The sequence below is a fragment of the Eptatretus burgeri genome, chromosome 11 (genome assembly GCF_056783735.1).
Source record: "Eptatretus burgeri isolate ZD-2024b chromosome 11, Ebu_testis_v1, whole genome shotgun sequence".
NCBI lineage: Eukaryota > Metazoa > Chordata > Myxini > Myxiniformes > Myxinidae > Eptatretus > Eptatretus burgeri.
The window spans coordinates 17,239,490-17,258,753 of record NC_140971.1 but is presented as its reverse complement, the minus strand read 5'-3'; the positions used below and the strand labels follow the sequence as shown (position 1 = coordinate 17,258,753).

At 42.8% G+C, this 19,264-nt stretch overlaps 1 protein-coding gene across 3 annotated transcripts in view; it reads left to right on the top strand.

Annotated features, from left to right (window-relative positions):
* Positions 1-12,280, top strand: part of INF2 (inverted formin 2) — a 93,910-nt gene extending 81,630 nt beyond the window's left edge. For 2 of the 3 annotated variants that reach the window (XM_085845376.1, XM_085845377.1), the window contains exons 18-22: positions 4,935-5,005; positions 9,277-9,394; positions 9,859-10,023; positions 11,651-11,759; positions 11,928-12,280. In XM_085845376.1, coding sequence (XP_085701502.1) covers positions 4,935-5,005; positions 9,277-9,394; positions 9,859-10,023; positions 11,651-11,759; positions 11,928-12,079 — 615 coding nt within the window. In that variant the 3' untranslated portion in view covers positions 12,080-12,280. Of the gene's footprint in view, positions 1-4,934; positions 5,006-9,276; positions 9,395-9,858; positions 10,024-11,650; positions 11,760-11,927 lie in introns of those variants that run through there. The other variant, XR_015049106.1, reaches the window with a different exon arrangement.
* Positions 12,281-19,264: the final 6,984 nt, after the last annotated feature.

Here is a 19,264-nt window from a genome sequence, read left to right as displayed (position 1 = left end):
ATTTCATCATGAATGCTTCAAAATTATAGAAATTACAGAAAAACTCCACTAGAATGTAATTAAAAATGCTTTAGGCATTTGGCTTTGCGTTTGTGCTGCTCTGTGTCAGTTTCACGATGCAGGAACCAGCAGAAATCGCCCATCATGTTCGGGTTGTGCCGCCCTTGGTAACGCGTCTCCATGAGTGAAATCTCTTGGTGGAATCGCTCGCCGTGCTCGTCCGAGACTGCTCCCAAGTTGTCAGGGAAGAAGTTCAGGTGCTGGTGTAGGAAATGGATTTTCAGGGACATCCTGGAGCCAAGTTTCCTGAAGGACTCCAGCAGCTGCTGCACTATTTCTTCATAGTTGTCCGCGCACTCGTTCCCCAAGAAGTTGTCTGTCACAGCTTTGAAGCTCCTCCACGCTGCCAGCTCTTTGGGGTTTAGAGTTGTCGGAAAAGTTTCGTCCTTCATAATCTGTCGGATTTGCGGTCCAACAAAGACACCAGCCTTGATCTTGGCCTCCGACAAGGTGTTGCCAAACTTTTCCTTGAGGTATAAAAACCCACGCCCATTCAGATCCATTGCCCGTACAAAACTTTTCATCAAGCCGAGCTTTATGTGGAGTGGTGGAAGGAAAACCTTGGCTGGGTCGACAAGGGCGACATGCTTCACGTTGTGTCGACCAGGTACATGCTCTTTTCGCTCTTCCCAATCTTTCTTCGTCCAGTGATTCTTGTCGTCTCTGCTATCCCAGAGACAAAGGAAGCACATGTATTTCCTGTAGCCTGACTGCAGCCCTAACAACAGCGCCACCACTTTCAAGTCTCCGCAGATGTGCCAGTTGAAGTCATTGTACTTGATGGAATCAAGCAGCTGCCGCATAGTCTCATAGGTCTCTGTCATGCCGAACGCGTGAGCCAGTGGGACTGATGGTTTCTCGTTGCCATTGTGGAGCAAAACAGCCTTCAAGCTGTTCTTCCCCGAGTCGATGAAGAGGCGCCAGTCTGCAGGATCGTGATCACACCCAAGTTCTTTCAACAGACCGTTGATGTCACTGCAGAATGTCATCGTGTCTTCCATCTCAAATAACTCAGCCATGTCTCTGTGACGTGCTCTGAACAAGGGTATCTTGGTGTTAGGTTCAAGTAGATTCCACTGCTGCAGCCTTGATCCAAGCAGCTCTGCCTTCGCCTTTGACAGCGAGAGATCTCTTACAGTATCATTTTTAAGTCTCCCTGGTTCAGAAGGTGTGATTCTTGAGTGTCGGGTTCAAAAGGTTCATCATCACCATCCTCTTCACCACTGCTTACAGCTATGTTCTGATCAGCTGGAGGTGTTGGAACGGGGTTCTCGTCATCATGAGGCACAGGTTTACGAGCAGAGACGCAGTCAGCGTACTTGATGTGACCTTTATTCTTCTTGTTGAAGCCGGCGATGCTTGTGCAGCAGAAATAACAATCATCATGATGATTCTGCGGCTCACGCCATATCATGGGCACCGCAAATGGCATGCTCGCGCGCTTGCCCACTAACCACTGAGTCAAGGTTGTGTGACAGCTTGTGCAGCAGATGTGTGGTGCCCAGCTCTGTTCTTGGTCCCCCACCTTGCACCCGAAGTAGTGAAAGTAGGCGGCCTTCATTTTCACTGCTGTAGATATACTTCGCTGTTGATCTTTTTTGGTATACCGACCACAGACATAACAGAAGTTGTCAGGATGATTGGTACAGGAACGCCTACTCATCTTTATCTGAAAGAAAGAAATATAACACAAGTTAACAACAATTGTACGAAATAGACATGTTAAAGACATATGTAAATTTCATTGAAATCCTGACTTCTAGGCAATGGGAATATTTCTGTTCCTGAAAATCCTGACGTGATACAGCAAAACGGTTATGATTTTTGAAATCAGCGTACCCAAATTAGTCTTAATCACTTTACACATCTCCAGTAAAAAAATTTTTTTGAAATTTGTTGTTCAGTGTAATAAGGAGCCATATAATGACAGGGAATGGATGGGGGTAAAATGAGGAAATGAAAATTAGAGAAAGGAAGGAAGAATGATAGGAGATGGAAGGGGTAGGAGAATGTGGAAGGAGTGGGGATGAGACAAAAAATAGGACCGTGCGTCCTCAAGCTCACCTGGATCAGGAGCAACAGTCACTCACACCCCCTGCAGTCCCCCTTAGACCCTGATTTTTTTTTCATGCCTTGTACAAGATTTGGTACATCACGGATGATGAAGGTTGTGGTCAAGTTTCATTGAAATCGTGTGTGTAGTTTCGGAGAAGAGAGCAAATACATATTTTGGGGGATCAAACCCCCTCCCCTCCCCCCATAGACCCCTTGAATGAGCACAGACTTTGATGCAGTCAATACACCTTCGTTCGGCGTCAGATATGAAGCTTATGGCCAAGTTTCATAAAAACTGTGCATTTGGTTCAAACAATAATGACAAGTGTTTGTGGACTCACTCACTCACATACGGACATTGCTCGATCACATAAGCTCACCGAACTAAAGTCCTGAGCTCATAATGTTTGCAGAGTCAGAGAGGAATTTTGCCATATTTGCGTGTCATAAATAGATGGCCCCAAAAGTGGGTGCAGATAGCTACAGGAGGTTCTCAAATGGAATGGTTTGTTAACGTTTTGACAAGTAGTGGTGTGCAACACTGCTTTGAATGATCAAACGGAGCAAGCACATCCAATTTCCTATCAAATTCAAATTCCACTCGTTTTTCTCGCCAACAAGAACAGGTGCAGCAAACTGCAAACCTTTTCCACTGAAGCCTTTTTGAAACTGGGATTCATTTTCACGGAGTCGTACGAAGAGTTAAAAGAGTAATGAACTGTGCATGTAATTGCAGTAATGATCATTCATTTCAGAGTAAGAGGCTCGCAAGAACACTGCTTGTTAAACTGTGATTACAGCATGTGCCAAAGCATCTTCATTTTGCAGAACTATCATGTAAGGTTTGTTTGTTGAAACCACAAGAGAAAAGGGCATCACGTGCACATTTCTAAATCCTGGCTCAGACTTTAGTCTTGTATCAATGTCTATCAGTGACAGCTTTGTACTTCTGTTGCTCATGAATGTGACAGCATTGTCTTCATTGTTTTCAATTTTATTTTACCCCCCCCCTCCCCTTCCCAAGCAACTTTGAAATGGTAAACTTATACTCGTTGTTTGATTATGCAGTTCATAAGTGAAAGCATCCACATCTATGTAAGCAGCTGCGCATCACTTACGAGGGATGATGAAGCATTATATTGTTGAGCGAACCGTATCATCTAGAAAATGATTTTATCAAACGAGGACAGTGCAATGTCATCTGTTGGACTTATTTATTATTGTTTGCACCTTATACTTGCATGATCTTTTTGTTAATGGGTGATGTAATGGTTAGAGTGTCTGCTCTGAGTCTGGGAGGTAGGTGGATCAATCCCTGGACGAGTCATACGACCGAAGACTTAGAAAATGGTACGTGCTGCCTCCTTGCTTGGGGCTCAGCATTTAAGAGGCTAGATGCTAGACAAACAATGCTAGGAAGGCAATGACAAACCACCCAGGATGACCATTGCCAAGAAACTGAAACTGTGTTTGGCCACACATAATGTGCCAACGTAGGCCACTAATATCACCTCATGGTAGCCCGGATTCCACCTTGTCTGTTTTTTTTATTTTTATTTTTTCAATTGAGTCTCTATAAATATGTGCAATTAGAATGCGAAGACATCTATAAAGTACGTACTATAAGAATGCGAGTGTCTATAAAGGATGTACTATTAAGAATGTGAGTAAGTCTATAAGTTGCAGCATGTAATGATAATGTGAGTGCATCTATAAAGTATTGTTGCGTCAGAGAGTCTGCTGATGCAGACCGTTTGAGCCGGATGTCTGATCGAGGCCTCTGTGAATGCTGAAACGACGTTTACAGAATTTACTGCATTCTTTTAATTGCCTCCAATACCCCAAGGATCGCTCAAGTACAAATTGAAACTGGCGGTTGTTTGCGTGGGAATGTCAAAAAAAACAAAACATGAAGACTTTTATTAGCAAATACCATAAATGGTTGATTTATAAAATGATACTGACATGGGGATGGACAAGGCTGGACAAAACCCAGACAGATCTAGTGCACGGAGACAGACAAACAGGGAAGGAAAGACGCAAAGTTATTGCACATGGGAAATAAGACTATATCCCGCTAAGGTGCCAAAATACTGGATTAAAACCGTTAAGAACAGGATCAGGTGAGGACTTGAAGGTACGAGATCGGCTCTGCTGTACCATGACCCGTGGTTGTGGATATCGTGCAGGCTGGTGTGGCACAGAGTGAAGTCTGGCTTGAGGCGGAATAGTGACGATTAGGTGAAATAGCGTGGAGATGGCACTCACGTCTCCTTGTGTGGTCCTCCTCCGGAGTGACAGACAGACAGACAGACAGGTTTGTCTCTCCAAAGTTCAAGGTTCAACTCCAACTGCCGTGTGCATGTGCAGACATGGCCTTCACCCTCCTCTGTGATCGCCTTCCCAGCACTTGGCTGGTCCCATTCATTGGCCGCCCATTATCTGCAGGGAGTGCCATCTTCTGAGCTATTCCGCCCTGTGGGGCAGCCCCTCCTAAAACGTTCCGCCCCTCTCCAGGTCTCTGCAGCCTACTTCACCACCATGGCCTGCAGTCCTCTGGGCAAACAGCCCATGACGATGTCCTTTTAAATGTGCCGAAGTCCTCCACCTGGCCTCACCTGTACAGGTGGAATGACGTTTGCAGAATAAAACTGAAAAAGTCTGTCCACTGTATGAACATAAACCTATCTCGTCAATGCATCGTCTGCACACCAACACCACGCAAAATACATCCCCACAAAACAAGTCCTGGTGAGGGTTTACAATCTCTGGTTATTCCTGTGTTGGTGACTATTTTGAAACCATTTTTTCCCCCTCAGGAATCCAAGGACAAAGATGCCGATTTACTGAAGCTTCCTGATGATTTACTTGGTATCTCCAAGGCAGCAAAGTAAGCTTTGTTTCCTTTCCACTTTTCAAAGTAACCGAAGGGCCGTCCGTACATGAAACATCAGCCGTCACGGTATTCACCAACCACAATCCCAATTCAAATAAACAACCAGGATCAAATGGAGTTTGAACTAAAAACTTTTTTGAAACGAAGTAAAGGCTTGTGGGAGACATTTAAAAGTCTTTGTTTCAAATAAGCTTCAGAGGACATTTTAAAAGTAAAAAAAAAAATACCATTGATATTGGTAAACATAAAAGTTTTTTGAGAATATTGTTATCATATTTACCAGCCATAATAAATAAACAATGACGTGCTGGCAGGATGGCCTAGAGGTACACACACTCACATTTAAGCTGTCGAGCCTGGGTTCGAATCCCGACCCAACTATAAACTGTCGTCATGGTGTTTCACAGACAGGGTGATTCACCAATGTGTGTGCCGTCCCTCGGATGGACGTTAAACCGGGCATCCCATCTGCTGGCATTGGTCATTGGATGTTTAAGATCCCACGATGTCCTTCACGAAGAGTAGGTGAGCTATCTCTGGCACTCGTATCCAAATTCCAAATGCCTGCCCCTAACCATAGTCGAACATCAGGCATGGCTATCAGGTTTGTGAAAGACTTGGGCCAAGCTTCCCCCGGCCAACCCCACCAGAGCGTGGGAATAATTGTGCCCGTTAAAATAGAATAAAAATAAATAAATAATGACACTGTGCTCATATCCTTGTCCTCCATGTAATATATTGTTCCAAAAATTGTGATTTCTGTGTACGTAGTTTGTTTATATGACCTCTGTGTTAGTTATGTCATGATGATCCCATTAGAGATGTAAACACAGTATTATATGATTGGGCCATGCGGGGTAAGTTTTACTTGTCCGGCAGGTAGTAAATTTACTTTGTAGGTTCGTTTGTAATTAATTCCAGGCTTTTTCTCTCAGCCTCAGCTGACTGTTGGTCTGGGGATAAGTTGAACATGCACCTGGATTTGTATGTTCACCTGACGACTGGTTTGCACTGATCGTTGCTTGAGTTGGCTGATTGGTTGGTGGGCTGATTGGAATGAGGATTTGGGGTGAAGTACGGAGACGGGGAATTTAAGGAGATTCACCAGCAGTTGTAGTCATTTCAGAGTGGGGATTTCAGGGAGAGTGCAGTGGAGAGAAGGTTCAAATTGCATAACGTTAGCATCACAGTACTTTGGGACTGGTTTGCACATAACATCCAAATTTGGTTAGTCGCACAGTGGCGGAGTATGCAGCAGCACACGTCCAGTCCTGCATCGGGTCTGCAATTTGTCGTTGGCTTGGGATCGGTGAAGCATGCATTGAACACACATGTCTAGTTCTGTGCTTCAGCACTCGTATCTCTCTTTAAGTGCCTGCTTCACGACTGGCACTCAATTTGCTGTGAATGGTCCCAGCAATTTCTTGCCTGTTCCTGTGGGTCGTGATTACCCCAGTACTTCCTCAACCGGCTTGTCGACTGACGGTCACATCTCCCTCACCTTTCCCTTCCCGTCTCTTGCTCTCCATTTCCACAGTTTCCAGCACGATCAGGTCTGTTCGACGTCATATTTTCATCGTTTTTTTTTTCCCCTTCACCTTCTATCTAAACTCATTCCTTTTCCATGTTATTAGTTCCCCACCGGTTTTGCTGGTGGGACTATAGGTTTGCTCTCCGTCTGTCCGTCCATCCGTTTGTCCATCCGTCCGTCTCACCTCTGGGTTTTTTTTAGACTTTTTTTCCCATACCCTTTAACATATCCAACTGAAACCTCACACCTGGCTTTATTATGATAAGTTACAGAACAAGTTTGAGTTTCAGGGTGTTTCATCAATTTTTTTTTACAGAATTCTGCCCTTTTTGGACTTAAACATATCACATCGGTAGGGGACATGTATTGCAAAGCAATTCTCGTTTAGCTTGCCCTGCTGGCCCGTAGCAAGTAAGTCAGTTATTGTCATTGGTTATTCATAATCGTGTGCTCTTTATTGTTCATTCTTGTACATCAAAAATTAATTATTATTTCATTAAAATCAGGGTAGTGTTACTCTTTCACTTTCACAATGCAATTATGCTCTAAATTATACCATAAGGGAGGTTAAGAGAAACAGCTCAACCATTTTTCAAGTTTACAGTTACAAGAGCTCTGTCATCGAAACATTTCAATCCATCCACTGCAGATGCATAACAAAATGTACAAGCTCTTCCACAAGCCTAAGATCACACTGATGAAACATAATTGTTAATTATATACAGCACTAGCAGGGGCTACCGAGCACTGCACTGCATGGGGGGCAGGGGTGGGTCGGGGATATCTGGCACTGCCTGGCTGGGTGAGTTTTTCCTGGTGGTGGTTTATATAGGAGTTATTGGCCTCATGGTGGTTACTTTTTGCCTTTGAGCCGGCAGCAGCACTGTCTGACCCCACATCCCGATATACACTTTATAGTGGCCTTTGACCTCAGAACGGACATTAAGGCCAACGTGTGGTAGCTTAAACCCTTGCCCAGATTCTGAAGTACCTCCTTCCAAAATTTGGGGCCTCTACATGCTACGGTTCGGCTGTGAAAGAATAATCTAGAAACGCACAAACACTTGAAAATATTGATAATATAAGATACTATAGCGGGTACACCTGCCCTCCAGCCGGGAGTGCCCTACTTGGCCCACATGGTCGCCACAATGGAGAAATAACCCAAATAATAACACCTATGAGAAATCCAACAAAAAAAAAACAATTTTTGAAATTTTATTTGAAAAAGATTTCATGGAAAACCAAAGTAGGGACCCTCCTGAGTATACGCTGAAACTTTGGTGTCAATTGGCCCAAGGGTCTTGGAGTAGTTACCAGACATACAGACAAGCATACACCGCTCTGTTTTGTATACAGTACAAGACTAGCGTGGATCGGCTCACTACGCTTGCCTCTCGACACGTCATTGCAGAGATTTACGGCATAGATTTGCTGTGTTGTCATGATTTACACCAATCATAATACAAACATTTATTTTCTCCAAATTTATTTGTAATATTAGTGATATTATATTTATTTGGAATTTCATTTGTGATACAAGAAGGAACAAGTGGTCTCAGTGGTTAAGGGTCTAAGTTGTCTAATCTGTCTGAAGAGCATATGGTGTTAAGGTCTTTAGGGACTTTCAGGTCTTTTGGGGTATTCAGGGTATTTTTTGGTCTCCAGGGCTTTTGGGTCTTCAGCATATTTTGGGGTCTTAAGGGTCTTGGGGAATTAACGTTCAAACAGGACGTGATTAATAGGCATATAGCCTTCATGGACTGACGGCTTCACTGCCTCACTCACGGCTTCACCACTTCACTGACCACGCTTTGTATATATATATATATATATATATATATATATATATATATATATATATATATATATATATATATATATATATATATATATATATATATAGTTATTGATTTGTTTATGAACAAGTCTGAGCTTGAACTCTGAAAGCAGCAGTTCCCCCTCATTGTGAAAATATTCTTAATTTTCTCTTATACAACTCTAAATGTAGTGAATCTCATTTATTCAGAGCAGTTCATGACTTGTTGAAATTGCATTTCTTTATCTGAGGGCTTCTCAAACACCACACACAATTCCTTTATACACATCAGTTAAGTACAATTGTGTTTGTGACTCTGTGTCCAATGAAAGGTCTTCACTGTAATAAGTTGAGTATCTTCAAAGCAATTTGAGTAGTTCTGTTATAAACTTTGAGTTACCAACCACTTGTTCAAAACCACAAGTTTACATCCATTTCATCAATACTCGTGCATTTTCCTTTTTCTGCTTTCCATATACACGTAACAAGATCTTTTGTGGAATATTGTGCATCCAAAGTCAGGCCAGTTTTACTTTTCTTTACACTTCTAATTTTACAACAGGTAGTGTCATATTTTTGGCTGCACATTGATCGGAAGCCCTCCGTGAGAGACCCGTCAAATGTCGTCTTAGATCTCTAGGAATAAAATGGAGCAGCAATGAAACTTTAAATTGGAAACATTAAATAGCAACCTCAATACACAAAGATTTAGCGTCATTAAAAAAAGAGGATGTTTACGAGGAGTTGATGGGGTCGAAGAACGATGTGCGATGTGCGAGTGATGGGTGCCCTTGGTATCCTCTGTATACAAGTTGCTTTCTATTTATTATGTATGAAAATGGCAGAACCTTTGGCTCTCCCTTAGTATATACACATCTTGAGTTAAACAATGACTTCACTGTTTACTGTTTACAGCTGTGACATCGGTGTGATCACATGTGAAGCTGCAATATTGCACAAGCGCTTAGAAGACGTGAAGAAGACCACAGTTTCTGATCCTGATGTGGAGGAGCAGTTTTCCAATGATATTGAGGTGAATACCATGACGTCACATACGATATCGACAACTTACAGGTAGTTATAAAATAACCATTTTAAACATTGCGTTTTACAAACTAATCATTCTGGTATCGGGCAGCAAGTGTTGACATACATACATACATACATACATACATACAGACCGTGTCAGGTTTCAAAGGGGGTTTTAAGCCGGCTGGCATGTTCACATTCACATGGATGTAAAATGTCCATCAACTGCTGTTGTAACTGTGGCTGCCGAGACCTCGATGGTCGAGGGTTCTGGGCATCGAGTGCAAAGGAATGTCGATGCATGTGAAGCAAACTTTTAAATTGATGAGATCAATGTAACTGAACGCGAGATATTGAAATGTTACAGAAGTGTTATAAAAAAATTCCTTCTGTTAAATATGGTGGAAAATATTTGTTGCAACATCGGCCGTGACGTCGTTTAAGGAAATTTAATTCTGTTTTCTGCAGGTTTTTCACAACACATCTTCAAAACTCCATTCGACCTTGTGTGAGATAGAGAACAAAAGGGTCGAGATTGCAGCTTACATCGGTGAGGATGAACGGAAATTTTCCCTTCAGGAATGCATATGCAATATCAGCAGCTTTCGTCATGATTTCCTCCAAGCTGAACAGGTACCAATCACGTTGTGTATGAATCACTCTTTCATTATTTGGGCTCGAGATCAAAATTGTGACGGAGGAATCATGTTACACTTGTCGTTGATTGATGCCTCGGTGTCATGATTTTGCTTGGTTTTTGGAGTTTTCATGCAAAATTATTTTGGAGTCAATTTTTATCTTTGAGTTTACTGTGATTCAGTTATTATGGGCCGTAGCAAGTTAATTCCATTTTTACCATCTTTTGCACTTTTTGCTCCCGATGCTCGTCTCACGTAATGTTTCCTTGGAAAGGAGATTTATCTTGCAGTTGTAATTAATCAAATATTTGTTCTCTCTTGTGTGGTTCTAACAATCTTGATCAAATACTGCTCTTTCAGCAATTCAATGTTTTATTCAGCATTGTGTTGAGTGAAGGAAATAATAGTTTCTCACAAACACATGGACATACTGATGAGACAAACGCAGCCACTGAGCTTGGGGGAAGCGCCGTCTCTTCCTGGAGTATCCTGAGTACCAGTGACGTCACAATAATGGCACTGCTTTTCTCACCGCATTCAGCAGGGCATTTCCTGAGTTGGAATTTCCTCCTGCCCAGGGATGCCAACCCATGCTCTATCCTTTTAAATGCTGGGTGGCTAGCTCGGATGCAGCCTGTACCATTTTTGAAGTATTTCGTTTGACTCGGCCAGGGTTTCAACCGCCGACCTCCCAAACTCAGAGTGGACGCTCTTACCATTACACCACCGAATCTGGGTTACACCACGGAGTCTGATTTTCTTGACAATGTTGTTGGTTTGGGAGGAATAAGAGTCTTTAATTTGATATTGATTAGCAGCTGATGTTTACCTCTGCCACTGAAGGTGGACGGAGGTTATTCCTCTTGTGAGTTTTTTGTTTTTGTCATTTTGAAATGTGTTTCAAAGGTATCAAAAGTAAAATTAAATTGAGTAATCTACATTATTTTGTACCCACTAGGTAAAAATTTGATTTCTGTCCCCCACGCAGCGGGAGATGGGTTTTTGCTATCGCTTCTGTCTGTCTGCCTGTCTATCTAGGCCATAACCTTTTTAACATTTGAGCTTTTGACATCAAATTTTCAACAAACCTTTATTATGAGAACATGGAGAAGACTAATTAATGATTAGGTCAAAACGTCAAAAGGAAAAGTCACAGTGAGTCCAAGTATGCCTTCTCAGCCCATCAGTCGTTGCACTGCATGAGATGGCCGGGTTGTTTTTAATCGCTCCAGTTTTTATTGACTTACCATTTGAGATTCAGTGTGTCTTTCCAGGCCATAACTATTTTTACCATTTGAACTTTTGTCATCAAATTTTCAACAAACTCTTATTATGAGAATATGGAGAACACTAATTAATGAATAAAATATACAATTTTTAAAAAGCTATTGTTTTTGTCATTTAGTTTGAGTACACAACAGACACAGATGAGCTTTGCATTGTGAGATGCCTTCTCGTTTTGTCCTATCGTGATTTTTTTTTAATTTTTATTTTTGGTATGTCGTGATTTCAATTTTGGCCCACTGTAATGATTTGGTATAATTTTATTTTATTGCTCAGCCATTCCTCTGTCTAAATCTGTTTATCAGTTGGATATTCCCTGATTGATAATTTTTTTTCAGGAGAACAAGGCTCGGGCAGAGCACAAGGCTCGGATGGCAAGGCGCAGGGAACAGGAAAAAGCCAAAATGGCACAGGAACAGAACAAGAGTGAAGCAACTAATGGAGCTGGTATGAAGTAGTTTTAATTGTTGGAAAGAGGGGGAACGGGTGGTGAATAATACATCACAACATTTTTTTTTTATACAGTTTGGTGCAAAAGACTCATTGTAATTTTTACCGTGAGAGACACTCGTGTCTCATCCTTGTAGTATCGGTTATGTGTCTGCCTTTCTATAGGTGAGAATGACAGCTCGCACTGCATGGTGGATGAATTGCTTGCCAAGCTCAAGACGGGGTATAAGTCCAATGTGAAAAATCAACCTCGCAGAGGGGCACGTAATGGGCAAAGGCCTAGCCAACATGGCCTTGTCGGATGCTTCGCACATTAATGATCGCAGTTGAGCATTTTGCATCATCATTAGCTTCGCACTCTGGGAACACACAGGAATGCTTCAATTAGAGCTTGACTTGCTGGCCTCAACATAAACATCGAATATTACATTCGCAACAATATTGTGACAAATAGTAGATGTGATTTGCAAGTTGACTGTTATTGGCATTAAACTATTTAAAGATTTTATTTTGATAAATTAATGAGTCGGTGTTTGTTTTCCTCTCAAGCATTTCTGTTTCCTCCTCCTTTCCTGTACTCGAAGGCTCTTTTCTTTGTTTTTTTTTTAGACCTTGCTTCTGGCTCGCCAACCCCGTTTGCACTGTCTGCAAAGCTTCCCAATACAGTTCTAAAGACTCTCTCTCAATAATTATATCTTTGTGAGAAAACCCTGACCACCTTCCACTTTTACCCCTTATGAGAAAGAAGGACACGAGGAACTTCAAGTTTATGGATATTCAAAATGGTGTGTTTTTAATTAATTTTTTTGTACACATGAAATTTGTGTACATGATTATTAACATGAGAAAGCTGTTTGCTCACATTTTTACCTCCACCATGGAAGGTGGACTGAGGGTATGTTTTCACCCCTGTCTGTCTGTCTGTCTGTTTGATTGTGGGTGAGCAGGATATCTCAAAAAGTTATGGATGGATTAAGACAAAACTTGGTGGACAGTTTGGATATGTAATAAGGATGAATTTATTAGATTTTGGTGAATATCTGGATCCGGATCTGGCATATCAGTGAGATGCAAAACGTAAACTGTTCAGCCTGGTGGAGGTATGCGCTCTACCGAGTGCCCTAGTTTGTGACGTGTTAGCGATGCAAGGACTAAACCACAAAGTGAGATAGAGTCTGAACAAAGAATGAAATCTTGAAGCCACCCTGGTTGCCAGAATTTCCTAAGTACAGCAGAAAAGTAAGTTTACACCGAAAACTTTTCAAGGGTTATGTGACATAGGCTGCCTGGGAAGGCAATGGCAAACCACCCAGTGTAACCCTTGCCAAGAAACTGCTTCGACAGTACCAATGCTCTGTAACAGAGTGTGGTACATCCGAATCAGAGAACACAGGCTGCATCCCCACACACCCCACCCTTCCTTCATAACACAGGTCCAACCGTTTACCCGCTTCCCTTTGAATTACAAAATATATGGATGGCTCCTTGAATGCTCTTTACACCCAAACATTTCATGCATGTATGCTGGGTAACTAATTACAAAGTTGATTCAAGATTAACCTGCAATTTTGACCTGGTTAGTGAAGCTTACCCTATTTTTCAAAGAAATACCCCACTACACATGCTTTTGTCCCATCGGTGCAGTAACGCCTTCTTGCCAGAAGCAGAGAAATCTTGAGGATAGCATGTAGCCATTTCAAGATGTCTCCTTTCCTGTCCTTATCACTTTGAAGCTGATTCCACCCAGATGCTCTTTGAGCGGTCCAAATCGATGCAATTGAGGGGATCATCAATCAAGCACTTCCCAAACTCCCTTTCATTAAATACGAGTTCTGTTGGAAACTTCGCCACCCTCCCTGGTGTTCACTTTGTTGCATTTCTCGAGTAAGTAGATTACAGCTTCCCCTCTTCCGATAATGGATGGTGCAGTTACGCTCCTTTGCCATGCACATGGATTTGAAAATTGCCCAGAATTAAATGTTCAAAAAATACATTTGGAAGATTCTTGGCACTTGTTTCCATCGGATGTACCGATTTGACCACTGTAAGCATGTTTGCACGTATGTTGTGGTGCAAGTCTTGGACGCTGAACAGGATGACAAGCATGAATCCCTGCATTGTGGAAATGTCTCAAGACGGTGTTGACACTTGCCTGCGAGGTCCAGGGATTGTGTTTGCAATGCTCTAGGCAGTTAGAAACCAATTTCTTGGATGGGTCATGCGAATGTATTGGTCTTGAGGGAGAGTTGTTATCCTGGGACGTCCAGTTCTTGACATATCCCTTGTTGATCCAGTGGCTTTATAACGTCTTCTTAGGTCATAAACAGTTCCTCTCCTCATGTTAAAGATGGCTAATGGAAGACCTTGCAGGAAACTGTCTAATGACTTGATTCCTCTCATTTTATGACAGACGTGTGCTAATTCATGTCATCAGTGATGATCCACACGCTGGTGTCTTAGACTGTTTTGAATTTGCTTGGAATGCCTCGTGTCATCTCTAAACACCTAAGTTGCACGTGCTGAATGATTATTGCATGAGGCAATTACGTTATGTGAAAACTTACAATCAGTTGTTCTGTACATCCCTCGTGCCAAAAAGGCCCTTGGGGTGAATACTGGAACAATCCTTCAAAATTATAACTTTCTGGATCTATACTTTATAAAATTAATATTATAACTTAATATATTATAACTTTATAAATAAAATATATTATAACTATAAAATTCCACGTTTTTTTATGATGGAAAGTATATTAATTTGCTGAACTCGCTTGATTATAAAATTTATATAAGTGGGAAAACAAAGATGAATAAAAAAGAAAAACATATTGTTGAAACTTTCAGGAAGAAATTGGGTTTGAATATCAATGTTTATTTTCTTAAAATTGACCATTCACAATTGGTTAATGGACTGTTATTACTGTTAGGTAGAAAGAAGGCTGGAAACAACAATCTTACTATAATTCACCGTCTGTCCGTCTGTCTGTTCCCAGGTACCGCAAAAACGGCTGAACCGATCTCAACCATCTTTTGGGTGTGTAATCCTGGGACCCCTTGGAGTAAAATAGGCATAAATATAATAACATTACCCCCTTGACTGCTCCCGTAGGGAGTGGGTGCTTCTAGTAAATATAATAACATGACCCCCTTGACAGCTGCTGTAGGGAACGGGTGCTTCTAGTTGTTTTAATGAAGCATCAGTCTTTTTTGGACCAGTTCATGAAAATGAAATTAATAAATGTCAATATCAAGATATTGTTGCGGGCTGGTGGGGTCGGGTGAGAAGACCACTAGGTGGGGGAAGCTACGTCGATTCCCACCAGACTCCCCGGAATTGTAGGCCGTCGCTCACGGATAATTCCGTGATGCGGCGGATCGCTTAATCAACCGTGGACGCCAATAACTCAACCGCGTGACCTAGGGTCCTCCCGTCTATGGAATCTGGTTACCTAATTAACCACGTGGCTTAATTACCGGGGAACCACGCCCTCAGTACGTCTTGTCCGAACTGGATCACTCTATCGGATCCAATCCAACGTCATCAAATTCAATCGGGAGGTCACATGATCGGAATGACCGTCAACTTAACAACCCTATCCTGGCCTAATGATGTAACCCAAATTTAGTAGCAATCTGACTAGTGGATCTGGAGAAGAAGATTTTTGAAGAAATTTACTAAATCGGTCATTTTGACCTACTTGAAGTCATGTGACCAGAACGAGCTTTGTAATTCCTGTTCCCAGTCAGGAGAGGAACGTTGCTGCCAAATTTCAGCTGAATCAGCTGAGCAGTTTGGCCGGAGAAGTCGAAAAAGGAGACGGATGGACGGACGGACGATGCGTGATCTGGAATTGAAATTCCAGATAAGCTAAAAATGATGCAGCCAGCTACAAGCTGCATAAGAATCAATAAAAAAGGTATAAATTCATTATCTATTCACTGCAACCTCATTCATGGAGTTCATAATGATAGTGGAAGAACAAATACAATTTTTTTCATTCAGCAGAGACTCAAACCCAATTGGGTATAAATTCAATATGCAACCGAAAGATCTCGTTCGTCGTTTTCCTGTGTCAGCAAAAAACATTTGTAGAGTGAATTTTAGAATTACCGACCAGGATAATCGTATCGTCTCCTTCAATAGGGAAATTAAAACAATCATAAATCATCTTCGGGAGATTTTTTTTTTTGTAAATAAATACAGAAATGGTTATTGTCAGAAAGTACTCATATAAGTTATCCAAGTATAAAATATTTACCAGTATAATAGAATAAAATCTCCAATGGCCATGTGGTCGTAGCCATCAAAACCATACTCCAGACTACACATGGACTATTTCTTTTTTTTTTGTATACCTTGTCGAGGCTCGTATGAGAGCTAACACACAACCCACAGCAAGGGGGACATGAGACAAGAGGGGAGGGAGTGGGAAGGACAAAACTGTGGAGAACAGAGACATTAGGAGATCTGTGGAAGGGAGAGGGATGCGGTGGGGAACATGGGGAATACAAGATGGATATTACAGGGACTTTCAGGAAGGAAATCAGGGAATTTGAAGGAGGTGGGTTTGGGGTGGATTAACGGGGGTAGAAGAGATCAAGGATTTGGATGGGGGACAATAAGAGGTGGTGGTGAACAGCCATTTTGAAGGCCTGGAGGGAAGAATGGGATTGAACAGAGTGAGAGAGTTTATTCCAAAGGCAGGAAAAAAGAAGAATGAAAGAGTGAAGGTGAGGAGTGAGTCGTGATTTTGGTAGTTTTACCTGAAGGGGGTTGTTGGCGGACCTTGAGCACCCTGCAGAAATATGGTGGGGACATATCACAGATAGAGCAAGGGGGCGGGGGCGAGACCAGAGAGGAGATGGTAGAAGACAGAAAGACCACCGACCTGCCTGTGGTGAGAGAGTGAGAGGCCCAAAGACTAAGCCTCATCGCGAGAGATACCAATGATCCGAAATGCCTTGATTTCCACAGTGTGAAGCCGAGAAAGGTGGGAGGCAGAAGTACCAGCCCAGAGGGGAAAGCAGTACTCCATCAGGCTGCAGACGAAAGCTTTGTATGTGGTCAGGAGCTCAGGTGGGCCGATGAAGGACTTTGCACGATGAAGGATTCCCAGTCGGCGACTGGCTTTGGAGGCCAGGTTGGAAATGTGGCTTTCCCAGGAAAGATCATGGCAAATAGTGAGACATAGAAGTTTGAAAGAAAGGACTTCTTCCAGAGGATCTTTGAGAAAGTAGATGGGGGGGGGGGGGTTCCAAACAGTCCTTTCAAAGAGACATAGTGAGAGTGTGAGATTTGTCTGGATTGAAAGACATGTTCCAAGTGTTGGACCAGTTTGTGATTTTATCCAAATCTGCAGTGAGCGAAGAAACTGCTGCTTGCCAGTCTGAGGGAGGACAGATGGTACGGCATTGGGTGGAGTCATCAGCAAAGAGATAAAGAGGATTTTCCAAAGAGTCGGAGAGATCATTGATGAAAACCAGAAAAAACAGGGCACAGAATGCTGCCTTGAGGAACTCCAGCCTGGACAGGAAGAGGGGATGAGAGAACTCCATTTTGGGCCACACGTTGACTGCGACAGGAGAGAAAATCTGCGAGCCATGAGTGGAGATGGCCTTGGATACAATAGGAAGAGAGTTTGGTGAGAAGGGCAGCGTGCCAGACCGTGTCAAAAGCACATGATATGTCTCAGGATATGGCTGTGTCAAGGGAAAGCATGCGATATAACTATGCTGGTCCATTTCAAGGGAAGCTTTTCCTTATCATAGTTGATGCCCACTCCAAATGGATTGAAGCTCTCGTGGTGCCATCCTAATCCTCTGCTGTAACAACTGAAGCGCAGCATACCGTGTTCGTGCAACATGGTGTTCCAAACTCCATTTTATCAGATCATGGATCGCCATTTATGAGTTCAGAGCTTCAGAACTTTTGTAAAATGAATGGCATTAAGCACTACACATCTGCCCCCTATAAACCTGCCAGTTATGGTCAAGCCGAACGTGCTGTTCAGATCATCAAGAATGGTCTAAGCCGCGTCAAGGAAGGCTCCATTCAATCTCGTCTCGCTCGTGTGTGTTCAACTACCGTACCAGACCACATCAAACCACCGGTCGCTCACCTGCCAAGCTTCTGATGGGTCGTAAATTAACAACACGGTTATCATTAGTGCACCCGGACGTAACGGTCCAGGTCGAGAATAACAAGTATCAATAGAAACGTAATCACAACCAAACATCTGTATATCATAACTTCCAGATCAATGATCCTGTGTACGTGTCAAACTCCGGATGTGGAACCAAGTGGGTATCTGGCATCATTATCGATAACATTGGTGAAATGATGTTTCTTGTGAAGTTGTGTGATGGTAGATGTATGTGTAAACATGTTGACCAACTCAGGTTACGTCACGGGGAGCCAAACATTGTACCGGCTCAAGTGCCTTTGTCACCCACTCCTGGATTAACACCATCTGCATTTGAACCTGAGGTGTTTCCTCAGAAAAGTTTTTCACCCATCAATGTACCTGAACCCCTTCCCGACCCTGTACCCGTTATTGAGAAACCCACAGCAGTTGCAAGCAAGGACAGCCCTCCACTAGCCCTTCGAAGATCAGCTCGTGTTTGTAAGTCTCCTGAGCGTCTTGATTTGTAATCACAAAAAAAGGGGGGAGGTGGAGATGAGATGTATCAGAAGTTTATGATAATGCATGCATACATAGGTGCACCAGGGCATGCTTCAGCAGAGTCATGTGACTCACCCATGTTCTAATGCTGTGCTGTGCTGTGTTGTGCCCTTGTCCGAATAAAACCTGTAGTTCCCACTTCGGAGCGTTTGTCCCTGTCTATTGAGAACATTACATCAGCCATCTCCTCCCCTGGTAGTGATTGGTGGGGTCCCATTTTCCAACCTTGCTCTTTTTGTGATGCTGAACCAGAAAACTCCAGGACTGTACTGCCACTGCACTGTGCATTAGGACTACTGATTCTCACTGCTGCCCGGCACTGACTTTTATTTACCCTGGCCTCCGATTATTTACAATCGGAGGCAGAGCTTCCTGTCCCTGGACCCTCCTACATGGCATTTTGTCCGTTCAGGTTGCCCAGTTCAATTTTGAAGGCACCCGTTTGGTGGAAATGATTTTGAAGGTGGCCTTACTTTCAGGGAAAGGGGAGGGGGCTTGGAGATTAGTGCCCAACTGTCAAACTTGATGGATGGCTTCTGTCTGAGGCTTCCCTTGAGCTTTTTGAGCCATACATATGGGCCATACATACGACGCATACACTGCTCCGACGCATGGGATGATCTTTGCAATTTCTCTGCAAAAGGAAGGAGCTCACTGCATGTCAGAGTACACGGTTCATAAACCGGCCACGCAACCTCGACCACGGCACTCCGTACCACTGGCTTGGGTGTGGGTTTGGACAACAGACCCGCGGATACCGCTTTCTCAACCTCACCTGGGCCGACAAACATGGAAGGCATGACCTCAGCCATCCTCGCT